We start from the raw sequence: 19,491 nt of genomic DNA, 5'->3' as shown, positions 1-19,491 counted from the left end.
AAGCTCTACCTCCCTACCCCAAGTAGGTAATTAATCATATAATCACCAAATGGGAGAGACCTTAAAGATCATCAAGTTCCAACCCCCTGCCATGGGCAGGGACACCTCCCACCAGCCCAGGCTGCTCCAAGCCCCATCCAACCTGCCCTTCAACACTTCCTCACAAGTAAAAAACCCAAGATGTCTAAATGTGTTCACCAGAAATTGGTAAAATTGCCAGGCAACACACCCTGACCCAGTGTGACCAGCTGCAGGAGCAGCTGTGGTGGTGCCTGCTTCAGAGTGACCCAGGGCAGCTCCCTGGCAGGAGGGCAGAGCCATCAGCTTCTGCCTGTTCCTTGTTTTCTTCCAGGGTGACATGTAAAGGGCTGTGGTAAAATTGTTCATGCTGTTTTTCTCTCCATCCTGGACAGCCCAGTCCCTTCACACCCCAGCTCCTGCCCCTCTCCTCCCCATCCACCCCTGATGTTATTAAGCCACCTCAAGGAATTGGCCACTGGCAGAGAGGACAGTGCTGCAGGTGGCAGGGGTTAACAGAGGTGGTTGGGGCAAACCCATGAGATGTCAGGGTGTGGGGCTGGTTAGGGCTGAAGACAAGGGGGACATGAGGATGTTAGAACCCCCCAGGAGCTGCCTGACCACCCCGCATGGAATCCTGTCTCAGTTCAGCTTGTCACAGGCACAAGACTGAAGGGGTGACAGCTCCTGCATTGCAGAGATGTCCCAGGATGGAAGGAGAAAGTGTCTTTTTTAGGTTTAAAGAACCTATAATTCTGTGATTCTAAGAAGGGGTAATTTAAAGCTCTACCTCCCTACCCCAAGTAGGTAATTAATCATATAATCACCGAATGGGAGAGACCTTAAAGATCATCAGGTTCCAACCCCCTGCCATGGGCAGGGACACCTCCCACCAGCCCAGGCTGCTCCAAGCCCCATCCAACCTGCCCTTCAACACTTCCTCACAAGTAAAAAACCCAAGATGTCTAAATGTGTTCACCAGAGATTGGTAAAATTGCCAGGCAACACACCCTGACCCAGTGTGACCAGCTGCAGGAGCAGCTGTGGTGGTGCCTGCTTCAGAGTGACCCAGGGCAGCTCCCTGGCAGGAGGGCAGAGCCATCAGCTTCTGCCTGTTCCTTGTTTTCTTCCAGGGTGACATGTAAAGGGCTGTGGTAAAATTGTTCATGATGTTTTTCTCTCCATCCTGGACAGCCCAGTCCCTTCACACCCCAGCTCCTGCCCCTCTCCTCCCCATCCACCCTGATGCCCTGGCTCCCAGGCTCCTGACTGAGTGTGCTTCACTCTCCTGAGTGTTTTTTGTTGTTGTTCTGGTTTCATTACCAGAACCAGGTTTTACCTGTTCCCATGACTCTCAGGCTCTAGCACAGAACCTTCACCTGAGGTCCCAGTGCCCTTCCTGCCCCCTCTCCTTCTCAACCCTTCCTTAGGTAGCTTTATTCATGCCTTAATTTTTTCTGCCATGAGTCAAAAGGAACCTGTGAATGTAATTGTGGTATTTTCAGCAAATACCAGCCAGCCAGACCTCACAGTTTCAGGGAGATTCACTTCTTCTGTCCTTGGGCACTGCTGTGCTTTGAAGCTAACCATGAATCAACCCAGTAAATAAACCACGAGCTCCAGGCAGTTATTTCTGGCAGGTTAAAGCAACCATTTGGGAAGGAAAAAAACAAGCACAACAAACAATAACAAAGCAAACAAACAACCCCCCCGAAACAACAGCAAAACCAACAAAACCCCATCCTTTTTTTTTTCACAAACAAGTTTTCTGTAGGAGCCCAGAGGCAGGTTCTGTGCTCGCAGCGATGCGGGCGCAGCAGCGTTTGCCGCGGTGCAGGGTCTTGGCTTGACTCTCATTGAAAAAGGGGAAATACAAACACATGCATTAGCTTTAGGACGTGTTGGCAGATAATTAGTGATCATGGGGATGCTTTCCTGCTTGACAGTGTCATAAAGCAGCAGCGTTTTTTGATGAGAAAGTTGCATGAAGCCTGTGTCCTCCTGTGGGATCGGGAGGCGGTAAGATGGAGGGGTGATTGGCAGTGATTTTGCTGCAAGTGAAACACAGGGGGGGGAAGGAGCTTTTCTGGACACCAAGTGAAAAATTAAATGCACAAGGGAAGTGGTACAAGAAGGCATGAATATGTCTTGGAGTCTTGGAGTTTTCTGCCTGCACTTGATTGGCTTTCCAGGGGAAGTTAATCTGTGAATCGTGACGGCGGTAACAGGGTGGGTGATGATTGCAGAGAAGCTTTTAGGTCGAAGAAAAGGCTAAAGGACCTTCTGTAGGAAGGCAAGGACATCCTGCTGCTCACACTGAGGGTCTCTCTCCAAAACATCCATCTGTGTGAGGCTGGAAATAGTCACAGGAGCCGTGGCTACAGCGAGGATGGTGTTTTATAGCCTCCCATCTCACTGGAGATGATAGTATTCTTGTTATTGGCTTGTTTTGTTTTGTGGTGGGGTTTTTTTTCCACCAAGAAGTTAGAAAAATAGAGAAATGGTAAAGGCTCTTTCTGGGAGGACCAGTGCCAAGTAATTAATTGGCTCTTGAATTCAAAAAACACTTGAAAATCTTGTAAAGCAGAGGAGGGGGTTGTTTGTTTTGGGTTGTGCTGGGTTTTGTTTTTGTAGAAAAGTGATTAAAAATCTGAATGAATTAATGATGGTAGTGTTTGTTTACTCCATGGATTAACTAGACAGCTGAAAGAACACTAATTGGTCAGTTCTAATTGGGTTTCTTTTAAATGATTTCAATGATATGCAGCTTTTCTAATGTTTACACCAAATAAAATATGCCTTAAAACCAGAGAGGTTGGCAGCAGGGTAATTTTGAGGAAAGCTTAATGAGAAGAATATTTGAACTTCAGCATCTCGTGATGTAAAATATGAAATGAGGTTAAATTTGCTGGTTTAGTTTAACTAATTACAGAAAGTTCTGCAAAAGGGAGGTTTTCTGCCAAGCCTGTTGTAGTCCTTGGGGAGCAAAAGATGGCAAAACAAATAGTGCCAGAGAAAGGTCTAGTTTATTTTGATGCACAAGTCAGGTTTTGGAGGCCATCTCCAACTTGTCTAGATGCAGACACACACACACACACACACGTTCTAATTGGGTTTCTTTTAAATGATTTCAATGATATGCAGCTTTTCTAATGTTTACACCAAATAAAATATGCCTTAAAACCAGAGAGGTTGGCAGCAGGGTAATTTTGAGGAAAGCTTAATGAGAAGAATATTTGAACTTCAGCATCTCGTGATGTAAAATATGAAATGAGGTTAAATTTGCTGGTGTAGTTTAACTAATTACGGAAAGTTCTGCAAAAGGGAGGTTTTCTGCCAAGCCTGTTGTAGTCCTTGGGGAGCAAAAGATGGCAAAACAAATAGTGCCAGAGAAAGGTCTAGTTTATTTTGATGCACAAGTCAGGTTTTGGAGGCCATCTCCAACTTGTCTAGATGCAGACACACACACAGACACACACACACACCAGCTACTTTTTTCTATCAAGAGAAAAACAATGAAGGACTGGTACTTATCTGAAGGACTGGTGTTCATTAAATTCTCTGTAGGTGCTGAATGCATATAGCTGGGCATGGTCAGCCCACTCCTGATGATTTCCCTGAGCCAACATCAGTGTGGTGTCTTCATCAGCCCACTTGGAGATGTCCTCTGTGCAGCTGGTAGCAGGAGCAGCCGTGTCCCTCAAACGTGTCCCTCCCTCTGGGGCTCGCTGGTTAGTTTTGGTGCCAAGGGGAATTCACGTGTGGGTTGGGAAAGAAAAACTGGCATGAACTCTGGGTGAACTGCCAGGGGAACAGAGCCCTTCTGCAGCTTCATCTACGTGGGGCTGGAACAATAGCTGGTGTTCATTAACTGCTAGATAAATATGTTAGATTGTTTGGGGAGAAGCCACGGCGGGGACGGGCAACGCGAGGGGGTTCATTAACATCTCGCCTGTTGCTTGATGGTCCCGAGCCTGTTTACACTGCTTGTGGTGCCAAAGCTCCCCTTCTGCAGGGGGGAGGAAAAAGTTCAAGTTTTGCATTAGTCCATCCTCACCTCATTTCCACAAGGTTGTGGTTTGGGGGCTGATCTCTGAACTTCCCCAAGGCCGCCTTTGGGTCGGTGCCGAGCGGGCGGTGACTCGGTGCCTAATCTAGCATGTCAAACGTGTGGGGTGATGTCCCAAGAGGAACTGTCACAAATCCCACTGGAGAGCCGAGGGGGAAGGCAGCAGCCAAGCAGGGACACAATGGTGCAGATTGATGTATGGCTTTATTAAAGCACAGTTTGCTGCTGGAGGGACGAGCGCTCCGGCTCGCTCGGTGTTTGGCACAAGGAATTTCTTGTTGTCAGAACTTTGGGTACAAAACTGACCTGGCAGGGAAGTGGGGGGGAAAAAAAGAAAAAATGCAGCATTTTCCTTTGAAGGTGCCCTTTTCATCAATTAGATGTTAAGATAACACCCAGTCGGGGTTTTTTTTTTTGGTGTCGCGTTTTTTTGTTGGGTTTGGTTTTTTTTATTTTAATTTGGCCCAAGCACGCCTGGTTAATTGGGTAAAACTCATTTCTGTAATCAGAAGGGTTTGGTGCTTTGGCTTTGGTCTCTCCCCAATTATTCTGTGTAACAGTCTCCTTTCCCAGGCACAGCTGTAATCCTGCTCCTTCAAAAAGGACGGGTTTCTTTGGAGACCTGTTTTCCACCAACCCCCTCTTGGGATTTTTTTTGCAACTTGACATGTTTGTTGCTGGAGCACAAATAAACCATCCCGTGAGTTCCCCCAGGCTCAGCAGCCCTCGGGTCCTTTAAAAATCCTGACTTTGCACTAATGAGCCTCCTGCCCTCTAGATAGTCCCAGTTTTCTAGATTTAATAAAAATGTAACCTTAAAAGTACAGTGGGATCATCTCAATTTTTTAAACCCACTGTGTATATGGATGCCAGCCTGGTACACAGACCAGAAAACTCTTTTCTTGAAGATTTTCATGCCTTGGTTGCAGGTGAAATAGTTTCCCAGCCATCTCTTTGTAAGCATGGGAGACACATTCTCTTGTTTAATTTTATTCCACTGCTCTCTCTGGTTGTTTCCCTTTTCCCTAGCAGATGCTTTGCACAGTTGCATTGCTGGTGCTTCCCTGTGCTTTAACTGGAGTGCTCTCACTTACCAGGTTAAGTGTAAATAGGAAAGATGGTCCAGGGTGATCCCAACTGCTGTTGTGATACTGAGCCTCACCCAATTTTAACATACCTCATAGGCTCAGGACCTGGTTTGACTTTTTCCTTGGAGAGGACCACCACCTTCTGCCATTTTGTTCCTGGTTTTTGGGGGGTTTTCTTGGTTGTTTGTTTGGTTTTTTTTTCTATGAGATTTCCACAAGGAGCATAAAGGATCTGTCTGCAACGTGAGGCCCACACAGATGGAGAGAGAGGAGCCCTTTCAGTTGCCCCACAGAACTCAAATAATAGATTTGTTTTGGTTGGCAAAGACTTTAAAGATCACCAAGTCCAACCATTAGCCCACCAAACCCCCCACTAAACCTTGTCCCTCAGCACCATGTCTACAAGTGTTTATTCAGGAAATATTTGCCCCTCCTCTTCCCCTCTGCAGAGGGACTTGGCTGCTGGAGCTCAACAGCTGTTTTTTTGCTCCTTATTAACAGGAAAATCCCAGGATTTCTGTGCTCACACCTGGTTTCCTTATCCTCTGTCTGCTGCCTGGGCTGTCTGGGGGTTCCCTGTGCATTGAGACCAGTCCCTGGGCTGTGGGACACCAGAGGGATGAGCACTGGCTTCCAAACTTCCCAAACTGAGCCAGATCCTGATCTTATGCATCCTGCTGAGCTTGGGGCTTGCTGCCCCTGCTGCCTCCTTTGCATGCCAGGCAAACACCTGGGGGGGTAGGACTGGTTGCTATTTATTAGATCATCTGTGTCCATCTTTCTGCTAATTCAGGGTGTTCATGGTCACAATCTTGAATATTACGTGTAGTTTAAAAACCAACTCGTGGTGTCTCTGCACTGCGTTGGGTCATAGAGGGCAGACTGAAATGGGAATTAATTATGTCTGAATTCAAGGATTCTCAATTTGAAAAATAATTGGCATCAATTGTATCTTCTCATGTGAATGTCATGGCCTGCCTGATTTTTACCCAACCTTTTTATTCTGTCATTTATGCCACGTTCTGTTTCCCTGGAATACTCAAGTGAAATCTTTGTCTCATCTCTCTGCTGTGTTTATCTGAAGCTGAACTATCCTCTGGGGATGCATGAACAGAAGCAACATTTTCCTACCACTCATTCCAAGGTGAGGGATTTGCCCAGGTCCTGAGAACAGTGAAGCCTTCACTGGTTGAACCAAAACCATGAATCTTGAGCCTTGAAAAGAGACACAACGTGCAACTTGTAAAATAATCTTGCTGAAGATTAAAATGGCATCCGAGGGGAGGTGGTGTGAGAGGAAACATATTGTCCCCCCCTTCAGGTCCCCAGGACGTGGGCTTTTAGCTGAATGAACTGCAGGCTTTGTAATTAGCAACAAGGCGATTAGATTGTCCGTGTTTCTGGGAGTCGTTTGTGGACTAATTGTGTTTGATTGTTTAATTGCTCTTGTTTCATGTAAATGAGGAGAGGGAGAGAGGGTCCTGCAGGTTCCTTAGGTAGAAGTTGCACGTGCTTTGCTACATCCCATAATGTCAGGAGGGTTACATGCCTTTAACTGCACCCAAACTGCAAAGATGGCAGGTGGAAAGAGGCTGGAGTTGGAGAGGTTGCAAGGGAATTCCAGTTTGTGTTGGAAGCTTTTCTGGTGGCTTTGGTGGGAACTGAAGGGCAGGGAATAAGCGGAACAGACTGAAAGAAAAAGAGGTTAAAAATTCAGTAGGGTAAGGCTGGAGGTGCAGAAATGGCAGCTAGAGCTGGCCAAGCTGCACAGGAGCTCTGGGATCCTGCACAGGGGCTGGGTGGGAAGACTTCCCCTGCAGTTTGGATTTGTCTGGCAGTGGTGACAGGACACAGGTGGAAAGGTGGGGTTTAGGTTTTGCAGCTGCAGAGAGATGCAAAGGGACACCTGTGGTGTCATTTCTGCAGCAGCTTCACCTGGAGAGGAGGGAAGGTGAAGAGCAGTGAATTAACTCCTGCAGTTCTGGGGGATGAGCATCAGGAGGAACTAGTGTTGGGCAGGCTTTGCATGCAGGAAAAGCTCTTCCAGCATCACCACACTGGTCGTAGCTCCTTTGACTTGATTTACCCCTGGTGAATAATCACCACAGCACAGCAGAAGGGTGGTCCTGCTCACCTTCTCTGGTGGGATTTGCTAGAGCAAGTTGTGTGCTGGTCTTTCTGGAGCTCCTCACAGGGGTTGCTCCTCTGGCACGTTGTGCTTGATGCTTTAGGGCTGCTGGGTCTCCTGCCTGCTGAGAGGGAGCTTCTGTTTGCTTTTGCTGTTTTATTTCTCTGCAGGAAAGTTTGCTCTGGGGCACTCTCAGGTGGAGGCTCTTCCAAGTGAAGAGAACAGAGAACATGTCTTCAAGTCAAAGTGAGGTTAGTGAGGTGGCAAACCAGGAGAGGGGGCACAGACAGCAAGGAGGAGATGGAGTAACAAGGTGGAGCTGAGATGTCAGCAGAAGCATCAGCCTCCTGTGAGACTGGGCAAGGGTGGTGAGGAGCTGGAATGGGTTGCCCAGGGAGGTTGTTGATGCCCCAGCCCTGGAGGTTTTTCAGGCCAGGTTGGATGAGGTTTTGTGCAACCTAGTCTAGAGGTTCCCTGCTCATGGAAGGGGCATTGGAACTGGATGATCTTTAGGGTCCCTTCCAACCTTCATGATTCTATGATTCTAATTAGATGGAAATCATCTATGAAAACCCAGTTGCTGCTGGGTGGCTCTCACCAGGCACAGACAGACACGTGTCCCAAAATGCTCCCTGACTGGAGCTGCTGATGTGGTGCTGGGGGTTGTGCAGCTGGTAGCTCCTGTTGTCCTCAGCTCAGGACCATCAGGAGAGTGTTGGCATCTGGCCAGCTCAGCTCCAGCTCCACGTGTGTTGAGCCATGAGGAGCTCCCAAGATGGGAATGGTCCCGACCTGGCACAGGTGCCTCACTCCAGGTGGTATCATGGGGGGGCTCGTCCTCCACACCCCACATGGAGCTGCTGCTCCCACCCCTTTCATCTTTCACGTGGCTGGGAGAGGTTTGTTTCCTTTCTGCTCCTAATCAGGATTTCACTTTCCCCTGGCTGATACGTGTCTGTGGAGCAAACCCAGTGGAAACTGGCATCTCCCCCCTCACAAAGTCAAAACAACAACGAACCACACGACGTGTTATCTGCTTCCCTCACTACTTTTATGGAATTCACAGGGTTTTAATAGAAGGGCTGTTTTCAGAGAAGAGCCAAGGACAATGATGCTCTTCCTGCATGGGCCTCGACTGCCAGGCAAACGTTTGGATGCAGAGGTGGGAGGTGAAGATCCAGCCCTGAAACATCTTTCCTGGGGAAAAAAAAAAGAAGAAACAAACAAACAAACAACAAAGCAAAGAAAATGGGATGTATTAAATAACAGCTGCCACACTTTCAAAGTTCCTGAGGAAATATCTGGGTGTCACAGCTCTCTTGGTCAGCCTGGGTGGAAAAAAAAACCAACTGGCCCCAACCCTGTGTGTGCTGGATGGATGCCAGCAGCCAAGGGAAGCTGATGGCTCCTGCCTGCTCAGCTGCCACGTCCTCTCAGCCCTCTCCTGCCCTGCTTGGGTTTTGAGGCATGTTTTCATCATTTGTAAGGAATGGTGTTAATAGAAGCTGTGTGTGCAGTGATGCATTAGCACTGTCTGCTCCTGGAGGGCTCCCCCACAGCCTGGGCCCAGGGGATTGAGATGCTCCTGAAAGCTGCTGCCTTTTGGGATGGCTTCATGAGAGGTACCCCCATGGGTGTTTGTTTCTGCTTAAATTAGTCCCCTTCATGCAGGGACTTGGGAAAAATGCTCTGATAATTTGTCACAGGGGGTATAAAGCCCTTTTGAGCAGGAGTGAAGAAAATGGACTCATGGCTTGATGTTATTTAGAGCAGCTGGCTGGAGGCAGAGACAGCCTGCAGTTCCTGAGACACGGGGAAAGCAACGTGGAGCTTTGGGCTTGCCAAAAAAGGTGCATTTCTGAAGGATGTGATGCTGGGGTGGAGTGTGGGGGACCCACTGCTGCTCCTGCAGGCATCCCGGGGGGGGTCCAGCTACCCCTCTCCTTTCTTCCTGGCCTAACTCTGTGCTTCCCCAGTATTCTCTACAAGCAGCAGTTAAACCCCAACACCGTGCGGACTCTGACGGCTCCACCAACATCCTACTGAGGCTTTGGAAACCAGTTCAATAGCAAACCCCTACCCACCCAACCACCCTTTTCCCCTCACCCTCCCTCTCCGGGCGAGGGGTCAGGGATGTCATTTCCCAGGGATGTCACTGAAAGCCCAGCCAAAGCACCCAAGGGGTTTGCACGGCGGGTTCGGGCTGTTGACGGTGGCCGGGGCTCACTGGTGGGTTTGCTCTGCTGACCTTTCTTCTCTGCTGTCCCCCAGGTGGGGTTTGTTTCGGCCGCCGCATGAGTTACGTCCTCGCCCGGCGATGGCCCCGCAGCCCACGCTGGCCTGGGTGCTGCTGCTGCTTGCCCTGCTGGCCAGCTGCCTGCCAGGTGGGTGGCCCAGGGACTTCACCATCAAGGACATCGTCTACCTCCACCCTTCCAGTAAGCCACCTTCCCACGGGGTGCCAAGCCACGGGTGGTGGCAAGGAGGAGGGTGAAGAGGGGGGCTTCGGGGCAGCGGGAGCCTGGGGGTTGAGCTGGGAGCCCAGCAAAGGTGACAACAACGTCCCCAGTGCTGGTCAAGCCAAGCTGAGGTGGCAGCAGGACGTTGCTTCTCCAAAGGGTGGAGGGAACTGTGGCCCACTTTGGAGAGGTGGGATGTAAATGCTGCTCCTGGGAGAGGGCGAATCAGGAGAGGGGGGGGTGGCTGAGTAGTTACTTGGAGGAGGTTAAGATCCTAAGGGTCTTTTCCAGCCTGAATAGTTCTATGATTCTATGATCTTTTCCTGAAATGATGCTGCAAGGAAAATGATGGTGGTCAGTATGAGTCTCCAGTACCTGAGGGGGCTCCAGGAAAGCTGGGGAGGGGCTTTTTAGAAGGACAAGGAGTGATATGATGAGGGGAAGGGAACAGTTTCAAAGCTGAAAGTGGGGGAAATTTACATAATAAATTAGGAAGAAGAACTTTGTTGTGAGGATGGTGAGAGCCTGGTCCAGGTTGCCCAGGGAAGCTGTGGCTGCCCCATCCCTGGCAGTGTTGAAGGGCAGGTTGGATGGGGCTTGGAGCAACTTGTGCTGGTGGAAGGTGTCCCTGCCCATGGCAGGGGGTTCAGCAAGATGATCTTTAAACTCCCTTCAAACCCAAACTAGTCTGGGATTTGAAGAATTGCTGAGAATAACTTTTTGTTCACCATCTTCTGCTCCTCCATAATCTCTCTGGCCATGAGACCAAGCCCCTTTGCTCAACCACGTTGGTAGCTGTGAGCAAGGGCTGACAGAGCCAAGGAGCTGTGGCACCAGCCACTCCTGACCTTGTTCCAGTCGTGTCCTGAAGCAAAGTTATGAGATCTTCCATGGGCTCTCCTGTCACTGGCCTGTTCACTTTATCAGATATCAACTTATTTAATTCTACAGGGAGAGGGTGTTTGAGGAGCTGGACCTGCCATCTCTTCCCAGGGGAGACTCACCACCTTTACAAACTTGGCTGAAAAATGTATATCCTGTGCAAGATTAAATCCCTGTTTGATGCCATAACCACGACCTGCTAGAGGTCTGGGTGGAGAGGGGTGAATTTAATTGGTGCTGTTGTGTTGTCCCACCACGAGCTGCTCCTTGAGGGCAGTACCAGCCCCACCAGCAGCATTCCCAGGTGATTTGCTGGCCCTTCCCCAGAGGACCCTGGGGAAACTGTGTCACCAGTGTCTCCTGTGTCACCTCTCCTACCCAAACAGGGTCTGGCCTGGAGCTGGTGGGCAAGGGGTGAAAGAGGAGGGAGAAGTGAGACCTATGGAGGTTCAGCTTACTTTGCCCCATGGAGATAAATGTGACCCCTTCACCATTTGGCTTCTGAGAAGGTGGCAGCATCTTGAAGATTACTGAATGTGCTACAGAAGCCCTGCCAGGAGACCACTTAAGAAATTATGCTCTTTATTTGGTGAGATAAACTAGGACAGGGCCTGCTGATAAAAAACAGGAGGTTCAGCAAATTGTTTTTTCTTTTCTTTTGGGACATCAACCTGCCTTCAAAAGGGGTGACTTGTTTCCTCAGCAGGGCAGGTTTCAGAAGTATTTAAATCCCTCTGATATTCTGTTATCAGCACTGATAAGGTTGCAGTATTGGATGTGAGCTCTGATAGCCAGAGAATTAGTGCTCCTTGCTCTCATTAACTGCCTTTGAAGTCAGCAGAAAACCCCATGTCTGAACTGAGTCCTCGGTGTGTCTGTATCTGCTGTTAGAATCCCAGACTGGTTTGGGTGGGAAGGGACTTTAAAAACCATCCAGTCCCAGCCCCCTGCCCTTGGCAGAGACACCTCCCACCGGAGCAGGTTGCTCCAAGCCCCATCCCACTCAAATCCTGCTGGCAATAGGATTTTGATCAAACAGGGCCCCCTTGGCGAAGTGGTGTACCTGTAGGAGGACGGATCCAAAGAGCACCAGTGCAGCTGTGAGGAGCACAGAACTGGCTCGTTTTAACTGCACCTTGTCTGTTCCTTCCAGCCACCCCGTATCCCCACGGATTTAAGTGCTTCACCTGCGAGCGGGCAGCGGATAATTACGAATGCAACCGCTGGGCTCCTGATGTCTATTGTCCAACAGGTAACCAGCCACACCCTCGCCTTTCATTTCAACCCCCCCCTGAGCCCCTCTCCTTCCCAGACCACACTCTGAGGGAGGTGTAAGGGACACCAGTAATCCTTTAAGCTTTTCTGTCTCTCTGTGGTGGAGGAAGTTGAGGACTTTGATCTACTCCCCTTGCTCCTCCGGCTCAGGTGGGAATTAAATTGGGTGGATGTTTATTGAAGGGCTGTATTTCTCCTGCTGGTGAGTACAGGACTGGTCCTTGCTTTGTCCACTTCCCTCCCCTAGGGCAGGAGCCCACACTTCCAGGCTGCCAGGATCTCTTCTTTGGCTGGCATCAAGATATTGTCAGTATTTTGGGCTCATAACTCCCATTGGAGTCTGAAGCTGGGAACAGCACCCAAATATCAGATCCAGGTAGCAGTGAAGTCCCCAGATCTCCTCCTTCCTCACCACTTCTCTCTTTGAGATGCTGCCAAGGCACTAAGATTGCCCACAGCCCCAGGGGAAGGTCTGAACCCAGGCTGGGCTGTGTCCTCACCAGCGTGGGGACCACGTGTGGGCAGAGGGAAGGAGGTGGCCAGGGCTCTCTGCTCCCTTCGTGCTCCCCATGGGCTCAGCAGCCCTGCTCAGTGTCTATCCAGGATGTCTGTGGTCTGTTGTGGGACGTGACAAGTGTCCCTTAGGAAATATTTCTTTTGGAAGGAGAAGGACAGTGACCTGCACCGTGGGGACAAACCAGCTGTGTTTGCAGCCTGGGGCAGAGCTCTTATCTGCCTGAACACTTATTTTGTTTGGGCTGAAATCAGCACAACATCAGCAGCGCTGAAAGGGATGAGGCTGGCTGGCATCAGGGGAGACCAGTGTTTGTGGACACTCCCTGTTTTGACAGGAAAAGGTGGTGCTTAAATGACTAAGGGCAGTGTCACCTGTAGATCACAGTGCGAGGAGAGAGGCATGACTGCAGAAGGCATGGAATCCTGGAATGGTTTGGGTGTGAAGGAACCTGAAAAACCATCCAGTTCCAACCCCCTGCATGGGCAGGGACACCTCCCACCAGCCCAGGCTGCTCCAAGCCCCATCCAACCTGCCCTTCAACACTGCCAGGGATGGGGCAGCCACAGCTTCCCTGGGCAGCCTGGGCCGGGCTCTCACCACCCTCACAGGGAAGAGTTTATTCCTCATATCCAACTTAAATCTCCTCTCTTCCAGTTTTAAGCCCATCCCTCCCTGCCCTTGTCCCAAGTCCCTCCCCAGCTTTCCTGGAGCCCCTTCAGGCACTGGGAGCTGCTCTAAGGTCTCCCTGGAGCCTTCTCTTCTCCAGGCTGAACACCCCAGCTCTCCCAGCCTGGCTCCATAGGAGAATGCTGACTTGACCAAAAAGAATTCTAATCTAGAAAGCAAAATCAGGACTGAATGACTGTTCAGGGGAGGAAAAACCCACACTATTATGTTATGGCAGCTTTTTTCTTTGTTGCTTTAGTTCTCCAATGTGATTTTTGAGTTCACCTAAGGAAGCCATGGAAATGCCAGCTGGGCTTTGAGGGGTGACTGCAGGAGTGCTTGGGGCTGGGGTTGCCTGCTTAGGTAATGAATTACCTTATCCCTCACTCCAGGGATCTGGAACCTTGTTGTTTTTCTTGGTTTAAGTGGTGGGAGCAAACAGGCAAACTCCATCCTGCTCTTTGCTCCTGTCATCATCTTCTGTAAGACAGAATGCTACTAAAACCAAGGAAAACACAAATATTTTCATTAACTACGATGTAGGGACCAAAAGGGAACAAAGTTCATGATAATGGAGAGTGAAATCATGAATCCCTGCATTGAGCAGAGGTTAGAAAAAGCATTTCCTAGAAGGAGGGCCTCCTGCTGTGCATTAACCTTGTGTTCTGGTATTTCTTAGCTTCAGCTCAAGCAGAAACTGTCAGTGATCTAATTTGTATGGAAATGCTGCCCTCGAAACACCCCCAGTGCTCTGGTTTTGGATGGCCTGTGGGAGCCCTGACAACTTGCTGATGGCCACTTCACATGGTCTGATGTTCCAGCCACTGGGGGGTGAACCCAAAAAGCACTGTGAGGGGCTGTGGTCTGGGAAATGGGCTCTCAAAAGTCAAGGTGTGACTCTGGGCCCTTGGAAAGACCAGGTTCTGTGTTCCTCTGCTCGGTTGAAAGCAGAGAAGGAAAGCTCCAGGGATGCAGGCCTGGGTTTGCTGGGGAATGGGCTTCCAGGCAAGGTGCTGGGAGAAGCTCAAAGCTCTTCTGCTCCTCAAAAGCATGAGCTTCACCCCTTTGGGCAGGAGAGCCTGGAAAATGGGTTAAAATCCAGGTGTTGTAGCCCTGGGCAGTTTGAGGGAAGCCAGGACATGGAGCAGCTCCAGCCGCGGTGAGAAGGGAGGGCTGTTTGCTGTGGGTGTCACACCTGAGTGAGGAGCAGGTCAAAGTCAAGACAGGTATCAGAGGGGTTTTATTGCCTCAGGAATAACGTGGTCAGGCAGGAAGCTCCCTCAGCTGCTGCCCAGGGCCCGCACCATGAGAAATGTGGGGGGATTTGCCCAGCAGAGACCAGGGCTGGACAGGAACGGTCGCTTCCAATTCATCACACTCTTTTCCCTCTCAAACCCCTATGAAAGCAACAGTTTTATTAATAATACAGTTGCTTACTAAGAAGCAAGGTATCACTTAGAGCTGGCATCTATCATGGCATGTTTCCTGGGTGGAAAACCCAGGGGCTTCCCATTGGAGTGCAGGGAAGGGGAACAGCACCTTCAACTTCCCTCTGATGACTAAAGCATGAAATGAGCCCAGATTCCTGAGGACAACCACAGCACTTTGTCAGTCACCCAGCTTGGAATTTTCAGTGTGTTTTGCAAGTGTCCCTAGAGGAGCAGCTTAAAAAAAGGAGGACAGTGTCCCCTGGGGATGAGGAAGCCCAGAGGAGAAGCGTGCAGAAGATGTGATGGGAATAGCAGGGGGACAGTCCATTTCATGGTGGTTATTTCCAGAGACTGGGAAGCTGAGAAGTACCCAAATCCTCTCACTGCTCTGCTGGTATTTGTAGTATATTTTGCTTGAGAGATAAATAAATATTGTGAATATTGTCTTTTTTTTTAAAGACAATTCCTGGAGAACTTAGAGTACACGAGATCTGGGGTGTTCATCTGAACCTCCTTCTGTAACTTGATTATCCAATCTGTCTTTCTTTTGACCTACATTAGTATTGGGAACAAATCTCCATGTTCCAGAGTGTTTTAAAACCCCAGCTTTGCACCAGAGCTTGGGGTGTGGCTGTATATTTAGTGACATTTATGTGCTGCAATAAATACATCAAAATTATAATTTTATTTTTATCCCAAGATTAAAACAATTCAAGAAGAAAGATCTTTTTCCTATTAGTTCCTATTTGTAGGCTATCACAAAACTCAAATTGGACAGATAAACACATTCTTCTGTCTTTCTAGGTACAAGATACTGCTTCAGCCAGCACATGATGAAGGTGACTGGAGAGAGTGTATCTGTCACCAAACGCTGTGTCCCACTGGAGGACTGTCTGGCCACTGGTTGCACTTATGTGAAGCATGAAGAGTACAAGGTATAGGAGAAAAAATTGCCTCTTTCTCTTCTGAAAACTGGGCAGAATCCTTCTGGCCTCTGCCTGGAGTCTGACTGGTTCAGTGGGTAAATCAGGATTGTCAGGAATGCAGTTTCTCTTTTTAACCAGCTCCAGCTCGTTTCCATTTGTTACAGAAACAAAGGAATAATTCTCCCAGAACAATAGAATCATCTCTTTAAATAACTCTTTGAAAACCTCAGGGGAACAAACCACTCCCTTCTGCTTGAGGAGTGAGAGCTTGGCCTGCAGAACAGGACCATGTTTGGTGCCCTCTGCTCACCAACCATCTTGGGGCTTTCTTATTGAAACTGGTCATGGAGAGTTGCCCTATTCCAATGGGGAAAAGCTCCAAAAGCCTTCAGAGGAGGTGCTTTATATTTGAATTGATCAATTCTTTATTAAAGATTTTCCTGAAGGTCAAGAGTTGACCCGTTTGAACTTCCCCACCAGCTTAAAATAATTAAAAGAACAGGTTAAAATCACTTTTGGAGCTGCCAGGCTCACTGCAGCCCCATCTCTGGGCTGTACTTCAACCAAACAACGCTGGGTTTCATCAGTTTGCTTATTTGGGATGGAAAAATTAGCTTCAAATAGTTGCTTTGAGCAAGTTGGTCTTGTGGAAGGTGTCCTTGCCCATGGGGGGGGGGGGCGTTGAAAACAGATGATCTTTAAGGTCCCTTCCAACCCAAACCATGCTGTGAGTCTAGGAAAAAAAAATACCCTTTTGAAAATGGTTGTGTCCACCTGGCACCAGCCATCAACCTGTTCCTGCAGAGGTGAAATTGCACCTGAGGAGATGGGTTTGAAAAAATAAAGGGGGGAGGGAGAGTTGGGAGGGGGGGTGGAGGGGAAAGGAGGGGTGAAGAAAATCAGGCTGGCCCTTGTGCTCTTTTGCGAGTGTCATATTATTTCCTCTCTGTGTTCACTGGGTGCCACTGGCACCTTTCAAGATGAGGAGGTTCTAACCTGGCTCCTTTCAGGTCTGCACCTCCTGCTGCGAGGGCAGCATCTGCAACCTGCCCCTGCCCAGGAACACCAGCGACGCCGTCTTCACCACCCTCTCCCCCCCCAGCAAAGCCCAGCAGCTCTCCCGGCCCCTCCTGCTGACCACGGCCTGTCTCTTCTGCCTGGCCTTGATGTCACAGCCCTGGGTCACCCCAGGGTCTCACGGCTGAGGCTGGTACAGACACTTCTCTTAACTCCTGCCTTTGCTGCGCGGAGAAGCGTGATGGGAGAGAACCCCCTGCCAGCTGCTCTGCCCTTCACTCACACAGCCCAACCTCCCTTGTGATGCACTAACCCTGCTGTCTCCTTAACCTGCCCCGAGAACACACCATAAATAACAGTCTTTGCAGTCTCCCCACATCCCCTTTCCCTCTGGGAGAGGGGCAGCAGTTGGCAGAAGGCAGCAGCAGCAGCTGGGTGAGGCTGAAGGAGCAGCAGCAGCTTGGGTCAGGCTGGCCCTGCACACGAGAAGCTTCCTCCAAGGTTGTCCACCTGCAGCCCCAAGAGCCACCCCCCTCTGTGCCAACCCCCACGTGGCTTTGCTTGATAAACCAAACCAGAGGTGCTCAACAGGTTCCATTCCAGAGGCGCAGGGAAGTGGGTTTGCAGTCCTGGACCCCCAGCTCCAAGGAGGAAGGTGTGCAGGGAGAAGGTGAGTGTCCAGGCTGAGATGCTGGTTCCTGCTGTTTTGGGGCTTTACACCTTGTCCCATTTTGGCACGTGAGGAGAGCACACTGATCCTGAATAGCTTCTGTTCTTTTTATTTCATGTGCTCTGGCTGTGAAACCAGGGCTGTCACTGGCTGCAGCTTTGCTCTGGTGACCTGTGTTGCTGGTTTTGCTCAGAAACCACGTATGCAATATTTATTTTTGTATGTTGAGTTGGAGCTAAAGGGGTTTTAAAGATTCTTAACTCTGATATCACCAGGCAAAGTGGTTGTTTTGCAGCTGGTTAATCCTGTAATATATAAATTATCATAAATATATATATATATAAAAATATATAGATAATGTTTTGCATCGCTATTCAAAAAGAATCAGCCCTGTTTTGCAGGGTCAGTATTAATGGCAGGGTGTCCATGGACTTGCTTTACTGTTAAACCAAACTTAAAAAGCCAACAAACCAGCAAAGACCAAACAACCAAAAATGTTACAGTCATAAAATGTTGTTTTCTGAGCTAAGTTTTGGCTCCTGCTGCTCCAAGGTAACTTGTTACCTCCTGGCTGCCTTGGCCTTCCAGTCAAGCTTCCGCCAGTGTCTTGTGGCATCTCCAGATGTCACCTCCCTCTGTTTTCCAGACAATTTGCAGCTTCAGTGTTATCTAACCAAACTCACCCAGCCTAACACATGCTAACTCCGAGCTAGACATGTATAACCACCTGGGCTGGGCTGCAGGAATGGCTGGGTTCCTTCGTCAGGAGGTGTTGGGCTTTTAGGACCACTTCCACCACGTGAAAGGTGAGGCACCTGCACTGAGATGACATGGGCCAGCTCCTGGTGTGCACCAACAGATGGGCCATTCACTTTGTGTTCAGGTGGATCTCAGGCAGGCCAGGGACCTTCCTGGGTACCTGGTAGTGCTCTCTGCCCACAAAGACCCTCTTTTTTGCTTTGCTGCTGGTCAAAGGTAGTTATTGATGTCGCTTTAAGCCCAGATACTCACACTTCTTTTGTAGTTGGTGGAGGAGAAAGTGGCATCATGGACATGGAGCTTAAATGAGCAAATGAAGGTGACTGGTAGGAAGCAGGGAACCAGCACAGGACCCTGTCCTGTGCCAGCAGGTCACTGTGCCCCCTCTACCCACCGAGCTCTTGGGGTTTGTTTTTTAAAGCCCCTAAATGCTGAGCTGCACCCTATTTATTTCTGGGCTCTACATATGTAATATTCCTTTGAAAGGTCTAATGTTTTTTAACTCTTGTAAATGCTGTACATTTGTATAAATAAATGTTTTAAATCTTCAGATGATGTGTGAGGTGTCTGAGAACAATGTCCCACTGTCATCACCAGCCCCTTTGCACTGGGACACTGCTGCCCTGGGCTCTGCACAGCCCCAGTTCCCACATCCTTGCATGGAATCAATGCAAGGAACAGGAGCACAGCAGACTGCAGCACAGTCACTGGCAGCTCCTGAGCTGCCTCTTAGTCCTAAAATAAGTGTCCCACTAATGCCCGGAGGTTCCCAGATATTCCCAGTCAAGGCTGCACCACAACTTGCTTCTTTCACCAAGGAACAACCAACAAGTTGGAGTCAGAGTCTGGGAAATGGTGTCATGGAACCTCTGTGGAGCTAGTGGGAAAGGAAATAGAAAAGGCACTTAAAAATATGTGTGATGGAATTGATGGCAAACAGCAGCCAGTGCTCACGACCTGAAGGTGTAAACCTTGGAGCTGGAAATGCCTGAAGGGGCATCAGTCGAGCATTAAAGAAAGAGCAACACGGGACCAGACCCTCTGAATCAACCCCTTCTACATCCTGCAGCAGCACCATTCCCAGTGCATGTCAAAATGGGCTTCCAAATTTTGTTGCATCTCACTAGTACGTGCCAACCTCATGAAATCATTGATTGGTTCTTGTACCAATGTCTCTTTGCTCCTCTCCTGCACATTAATCCCAAAGGCCACTTAGATTCCTCCTTAGCCAACCATCAGCCCAGGCTGATCTAATAACTTCATTCCTCTAGCATTGACATGATATATTTGAAAGCATTTTAAATATATCTATTTCAACTTCCCTGTATTTATGGGTTTTAGAGGTTTCCTATTCCCTTTTTTAGAATTTCATCAGACATGTAACCTTTGCACAGTTCATCCCATGGAGCTCAACAAGTCTCAGACTAAAAACCATAGCAGGGTATCTTCAGTGTGATGGAGCCTGTCCATAACACAGGCAAACAAACCCAACATGGGGCTGAAGATGCTGGAAAAATGAAGCTAGTGCTAGGAAGCTGGCAAAGAAAACCTGCCAGAGTATTTCAGGAGGAGAAAAGCCAGCTCTGT

The 19,491-nt window shown here is 49.1% G+C and overlaps 1 protein-coding gene across 1 annotated transcript; it reads left to right on the top strand.

Moving 5' to 3' along the window:
* Positions 1-9,620: 9,620 nt before the first annotated feature.
* LYPD6 (LY6/PLAUR domain containing 6) lies at positions 9,621-16,663 on the top strand. The gene is made up of 4 exons (XM_010005595.1): positions 9,621-9,741; positions 11,798-11,896; positions 15,337-15,467; positions 16,469-16,663. Exons 1-4 carry the CDS (start codon positions 9,621-9,623, stop codon positions 16,661-16,663), a joined length of 546 nt encoding a protein of 181 aa, XP_010003897.1.
* The last annotated feature ends 2,828 nt before the right edge of the window (positions 16,664-19,491 follow it).

The sequence above is a fragment of the Chaetura pelagica genome, unplaced genomic scaffold (assembly GCF_000747805.2).
Source record: "Chaetura pelagica isolate M959 unplaced genomic scaffold, ChaPel_1.0 scaffold689, whole genome shotgun sequence".
NCBI lineage: Eukaryota > Metazoa > Chordata > Aves > Apodiformes > Apodidae > Chaetura > Chaetura pelagica.
The sequence above is the reverse complement of the archived record's forward strand: the minus strand, read 5'-3'. Positions and strand labels throughout refer to the sequence as shown.